The sequence below is a fragment of the Gambusia affinis genome, linkage group LG15, assembly GCF_019740435.1.
Source record: "Gambusia affinis linkage group LG15, SWU_Gaff_1.0, whole genome shotgun sequence".
In the NCBI taxonomy this organism is placed as follows: domain Eukaryota; kingdom Metazoa; phylum Chordata; class Actinopteri; order Cyprinodontiformes; family Poeciliidae; genus Gambusia; species Gambusia affinis.
Window position 1 is genome coordinate 13,133,476 of NC_057882.1, and position 6,864 is coordinate 13,140,339.

A 6,864-nucleotide genomic window follows, 5' to 3' on the forward strand; every position below is an offset into this window, starting at 1 on the left:
AACTGTATTGTATTATGATGTTTTACATTTTTTCACAGTTTTGTCATGCTACAACCACAAGCCTTATTTTATTGTATCAGGAGAGCATAAATGTAATGTGCATGGAATATTCTGTATAATAAGGCTTGTATTTGTGTTCAGTTCCTTTTATTCTCATTCTTTTCATTAAAATCTGGGAGCAGCACAAGGCTTTAGAAGCCACCTTATTAGCAGAGAGTCCATCTGCATTGAATTTATTCTCGGTATTAAATGCATGTTTTCTGTTAAGGTCTCAATAATTTGGTAATCATCATTATGAAGATCAACATATCCTGTGGATATGTCACAGATGAAGTTGTGGAGAGGTTTGCAGCAGAGCTGGGATTAAAACCGAACACACTTTAAACACATGAAAAACACCAAAACTGAAGTTTTTGGCTTAGCTACATGCAAAGAAAACATTGCAAATCCCCCATTAACACAAAACAAAAACATGGTTGTGGCAGCATCATGCTGTCTGGATTAAATAATGAGAACATTTGCATAATTTAACTTAAGATATATAGTTGTTCTATTCCATTTGATTGAACTATTGAATAACTTTTAATACAAAAATGGTTTCAGGATAATAAAAACATTTGCTTGGTAGTAGTTATAATTAGATTTTTTCTTCAGCTTGTCATTAGCTGTCAAAAATGTCAGATTAACTTTAACTGTAGCCAATTTAACAACTTTCAACTGAAAGTCAGCTCCCAATGATGTATGTCATTACTGCAAAAGATGATTTACTTTTTTTTTTACTTGTTTATTTAGGTCTTTTGCTTTATAGGGGAAATTTTTGCTTCTACTTCTAGAATCCTCCTGCTTCAGTGTTTCTCATTAATACGGACCGAATAGATGGGGAGGTTTTGGCATGTTCCACAAAAAGATAAGCGCCACCTTTCCAGACCCAGCTGTCCTCGGGGTCACTCATTGTGACACACACACTGACCCCCTTACATGGGGCGGCTATTGATAACCTCAGGACCCAGTGCTCAGCTAATTATGAGGACGACAGCAAACTGAGACGCTTGCTCACAGGTGGCAACACGGGATCTGTCTAAACTCGGTGAAGAAGTTGCTAAATGTGTTAAAGTTTCATTCAGGGTTTTCTCTTTTTTTTTTTTTTCTTTGTATCGATCTGGTTGTAGCTGAAAGGAGCACAGATCAGTTTTAGCTTTGGGAAGACTGCTACCCTCTGGTTAAATTTGGTATTACAACTTTATTTAGGGAGAAAATACACTGACTCTGCTTATTTACACTTAAAAAAATCCAGATGATAGCTACTTTAATTGCTCTATGAAGGTGTTTGGGACTCTTGACATTTTTAGGATGGTCCTGTTAGACAACTTTTTAAAGACTTGATACTCAGGTAAAGGTTCACCATCCAGTGAGCCTAAACGTGCAGCTGAAGCTATTTAGATATTATAATGGCCCAGTCAAAGTCCAGAACTCAATCAAATGTAGTCAGTGGTTGAAAAGATTCAGTGATGTTCACAGATGCTACAATTTGTTACAAAACATAACAAATCGGAAATCGACTTATTGACATTACATTGTAATTTATCTCAGTTGCGCACAACTTGGTCTACAAAATCTCAGTAAAATACTTTTCTTAGAGGTTGCGAGAAAAAGAAAAAAAACCAAAACAAAAACAACAACTTCTGGCCAGTGTAATAACACAAGTACACACTTTGAATTTATTCTGTTGTGCATGGCCAGTGATGACACCACTACAAAAAAAACCCAAAAAACAACATTACATTTGGATTCTGGGTTTGGCAGTCAGCAATAAACATCAGAGCAAAAAAATTTGCTATTCAAGTGTATTTCTTCTCATTGTTACCTCCTGCTTCCTTTATTCAGAAATGTGAACAGCATTGAAAGTCACTTTAGTGCAAACAATGGTTAAAGTCATTATTTTTCTTCACCACAAAAGGTGTAATTCTTAACATGTTATGTTCAAGTCATAGTCAGATATTTTCCCTATTAAAATTAATACAGATTCCAATAAATAATTTAATAAATAACATTAAATAACATTAGTAATGATATTGACCATGATGTAGGCACGTCTTTGCGATACATTTAATTATTATTATTATTTGTGACAGAATATCTTTGAACTCTTGAATTGCTGGCACAATAAATTGTCTAAATTTCCCTCTTTGAGGCTGAAACTAGATGTTTCTCATTAAACTATTCCTTTAAATCTCACCAGTTTTAAACTAAGAGTGCACTGGTTAGAATGAACGAAGTTTATGTTGTATCCAAGCTCCCATCGTTGAGTCTCCAGCGCTGTGCAGATGCTTACCGCAGGCTTTCCCTACTAGGAATGCCACTTCTGCAATGTTGAGCAGGATACAAACCCCAGACACGGCCAGCATGAAGACGGTGAAGACCGTTTTCTCTGTGGGCCTCGATACAAAACAGTCCACCGTGTTGGGGCACGGGTACGAGTCACACTTCACCAGCCGGATCATCTTGTAACCGGGATAAATCATGTAAAACAGGAACATAAAAATGACCTCAAAGACAATACGGAACAACAGGCTGATGACATAAGTCCACCACAGAGCCCCTGTGATTTTCATCTTCTGGGTTTTTATCTGCTCCAGGTCTTTGGGATTGGTTCGCCCAGATAGTTTGTAGAGCCTTTTGTCGACGTGTCGGCGGTGGGCCACGTGCATGGCCACCAGCAGGGCCGGGGTGGAAACCAGGATGAGCTGGAGGGCCCACAGGCGGATGTGGGAGATGGGGAAGAAGTGGTCATAGCAGACACTGTTGCAGCCAGGCTGCTGGGTGTTGCAAGTGAAGCCGGACTTCTCGTCCCCCCACACGGTCTCAGCCGCAACCACCAGGACCAGGATGCGGAATATGAACAAGACAGAGAGCCAGATGCGGCCGATCCCAGTGGAGTGTCTGTTAACGCCGCTAACAACAGCATAAAAAGATGCCCAGTTCATTTTTGGTTCCGGGTCTGCAGCAATAAAAGAAAGAAAAAAAAAAAAAGCTCAGGAACAGGTCAACAAATGAAAAACATCTGTGAAAAACAACTCAAAAATATGTATAAAATGCATTTTTAAAAATACTCTTAAGCAGCATAGACACAAAAACAAGCAATTAAAATGTAAACATTTGTTGAAACCGCCAACTTCTGATGATCCACATTCGTAAAATCACACCCAATCACAGAACCACAAGGACTTCAAATGAGCCTAGTTGGAGATGACTACTAAGAAACATTATTTTAACCATAACTGTCTGTGATGGGGACTGACTGCATAAGTAATAAAATCATGGAATAAAAGGCAAATAAATGTTTTCAGTAAAATTTTATGACATGTATTTAAAATAGGAAGAAAAAAAGTGAAAAGGCAACATTGGAATAAACATCAAAGCATTTCAGAGAAAAAAACATTTGTAGAAGAGTTGAGTGCAGATAAAATAGGAATTTTATTATCTTTTTTTTTTCATTATGTGAAACTAAAGGTCATACTGTGTACTGAAACTAATTTCTGTTCAGCACTCTTCAAAATAAAAGTTATTTTGAAGAGTAGCTCTTTATTAATTTAATTTACTCACATTTGTAGATATGATGCTCAGCAAATAGCTATACTGACATTTTTTTCACGTAATTCCTACTTAAACAAATTTTAGGCCGATCCTTGCTTCCCACCAACAGACAGCTTTGTACTTCTACGCTGTGAAATAAAATAAAAAATTAATGCAGCAAAGACATTTCGTACTTCACAAAAATTCAAGAGCGGACATCCCTGTAAGTCTGCCTTCATATTTCTTCGTCTCGTCACAGCAAAATGGTTCTGCCCAGAATGTGCGTCAAAAACAAGCAGCAAAAAGAGAATGATGTGATTTTGTTTTTGCACCAAGAGAGAAAAGCATTTTCTTTTTTCTTGCAGAGTATTTACAGAAAAAAATGAATGAAGGTAAGACTGAGGAGTTCAAATGAGTTTTGCTATAAATAGTTCTACCTTTCTAGTAAAAGTTAAAAACTGCAATAGGACTTGTATTACACGAGGTTTGTGTGCTGGATAATTTTTGATTGGATGGAATAAGCTGTGACTAGTTTAGCGACTATGCTATTGCTAATACCTTTAACACTGAGGTAGTTGTTGTGGATTTTAAGGTAAAAATGTTTGTATGTCTAACTTTTAGAAATATTTAAAAAGTTTTTTTTGTTTTTTTTACTGGTTTGGTAATTCTATCTGAAAAACAAACAATTGTCAGAACTTTCACAAGAGAATTTTTTACAATGAATCATTGCTTAAAATTAGCCTCATAAATATATATACATTGTTAGCATTGTCTGTAATTTTGTAGGGTAAATTCAATTGAACCTTTTGTTGTATTGGTTAACAGTGCCTGAGTTGGTGTCCAAAGCCAGTCTTTAAAGTCCAGTGTCCTTCACGTTTTAGTCCATTCCCTGGTTCAACACATCTACAACAAATGACAGTTAAGCAGCAAGCCTCTGCAGAACATGATGACATGTCAGGGAGGTTTTTGGATCATTTGAATGAGCTGTGTTGGAGTAGAGACTCATCTGAAGCTGGCGGGACACCGGCCCTTGAGAACCCGTTATACATGCTGACCTCAGGGTTGTGTAATTTAGTACCGATAGCAAAAAGCTTCTTGTTGTGTGCAGTGTTACTCTAATCAGCTAATAAAAAAAATAAAAAAAAATAGTTCAGTAAAATTATTGTTGATTTTTTTTTCTCTTTAATGACATTTTCAAGTTGAAAATTTGAGGAGATGCAATTCTTTTAATATAATTATGAACAATTATAGATTTTTCCACAAGCAAATCTGAAAATAATCCCACAAAGGTGAAAGAAATACATTTGAGATCCTATGAACGCTCACTGAATTTGATTTTTATTTGGAGCCTTCGCTGTTAGATAGCGCCCTTATTGCTGAATCTGTCGACACTTCCTTTTAATGACCCAAACAAAGATGGATTAAATCCTGAATCCCAGTGAAAAAGCAGAAAATATTTCCTTGTTTTACATCACAATTTCTATCTTCTATAATTGATCACTGAAAACGTTGATATTTGCTGAAAATTTAGGACCATTTTTAAATAAAAGGGAAAAAAATTAGGGATTTTCTAGATGACAATAGGGCTGTGTTTTAAATCAGACATTTGACAGGCGCTGTAAAGAAGACTGAATAAGTAAGTTTGCATAAAATCTTAAAATATGGTACGTTTCAAACCATTCCCCAATCCAGCATTTCTAATTTAAGTTGTTCTGGGGTTTTTTTAAGCTTTTTTGTTGGTTACAAATGAAAAAAAAGAAGAAGTGAAAATCCATGTTTTAAAAGTGTTTTGACATTATGAATCTATTTTAATAAATATCCTGCGGTGGACTGGCGACTCTGCCTCTCACCTGATGATTGCTAGTCGCTAGAGACAGGCTCCAGTCCCCGTATTGACCCTTCAGGGATAACCGTGCTAAGATGTCGGATGGATTAATGGAATAGGAATGTGCCATTAAAAAAATACAGGCTCACAAACAAACATGCACCTTCAGTTAAAAGTTACAACTTAAGTGTTAATCAGTACTGCACATCAAAATTAACTTCAATCAATCGCAACGTTTTCTCTAAAAGAATTTCAGGATTTAAATGTACAAGGTCTGCTCATCAGTCATCCATCATTAAATGCATCAAACCCCAGCCCAGGTATGAATGTCAGAGTTGTTACCAGGCTCCACTGGAGGTGTCAGAGGCATAGGAGGCAGTGTGGAGAACAAAGGTTGACCTGCTGGTTTGGCATGGATGTGGATCCAGAGGAGGGAGGAAACCTCTCTGTCCCCCCTGTGAAGTTGGCCGCTCACTTAAGAGCAACACAGACGCCCGGCATCATGTGTCATGTGACACATGTTAACAAGACGTCATGATGCAGGGTGGGCACCTGTGCCCCGTTTAACAGGGTACTTTTGGTTACAACAACTGAAGCTTTAAGATCACTTATAAAGTTTGTTGAAAACTGAAAAACCAAAAAGATAAAAAAAAACAAAAAAACCCTTATTTGTCATTCAAGTCTTGGTTGATGTTTTTACATATAAGATATGAAACATATTTCAAAACAGACTAGTTTTCACACAGTTTCATTCGATTTCAGTCTATTTTATGTGACATGACAGAATACAATAAACCAATTGAAAACACTGAATATCTCTAAGAATTTGACAGCCATCTGTGAAACACATAAAAAAAATTAGACGAGCTTACCGTCAGCTGCGGTTTTGAATCAAGTTCATCCAGAAACATTTGTGTAAGCAGATTTCTTTTTTCAATCTGTGACCGTGAATACGAGTATCAGAGCACCATGACTTTGCATTGCTAATGATTTCGCTCACACTAGCCACTGCCCTGCACTGAGAAGGTCATATGCCTCTATTCAAGGATTTTGAATACAATGGCCCCATTTACGAGGACAAAACAAATGGCCTCAGAGTCCAGATGAAACGTTTTAATTTCTGCACAAGAATCTGTGTGGGGGACAGCCGTCTGTCCTCTTGTCCTCATTGTGCTGTGTTGGAGAGAGTACATGGAGGATGTTTTTTGACGCAATATGGAGTAAAAGATGAAAGGTCAAAAGTAGAACTGAGTCACGAAACCAAAAGATAAGAAAACAGTGGCTCGTTATTTTTTTTTAGCAGTCTTTACATCCACATTGTTGCAGCCCACTAAGCGTTTAATTTGTTTCAACGAGTGGATAAAGGTGGCCACCAGTAGAACAATGGTTCTGTTGAGATATTATTGCTACAAAACTCTCTTTAAACTGTCAAATAACTTGGTTTGTCTGTGTTGTGATCCAGTGGC

The 6,864-nt window shown here is 37.0% G+C and overlaps 1 protein-coding gene across 2 annotated transcripts; it reads right to left on the reverse strand.

The window, feature by feature from the left end:
• Window positions 1–1,462: 1,462 nt before the first annotated feature.
• Window positions 1,463–6,393, reverse strand: gjb1a (gap junction protein beta 1a). Of its 2 annotated transcripts, none has more exons than XM_044141228.1 (2): window positions 5,741–5,892; window positions 1,463–2,998 (listed from the first exon to the last, which is right to left on the reverse strand). In XM_044141228.1, the coding sequence occupies exons 1-2, from the start codon at window positions 5,766–5,768 to the stop codon at window positions 2,262–2,264; spliced, it is 765 nt and encodes a 254-aa protein (XP_043997163.1). In that variant the 5' UTR covers window positions 5,769–5,892; the 3' UTR covers window positions 1,463–2,261. The 2 variants fall into 2 exon arrangements, with proteins under 2 accessions (XP_043997163.1, XP_043997164.1); XM_044141229.1 differs by lacking the exon at window positions 5,741–5,892 and adding an exon at window positions 6,271–6,393 and having other exon boundaries at window positions 1,464–2,998.
• Between the last annotated feature and the right edge of the window lie 471 nt (window positions 6,394–6,864).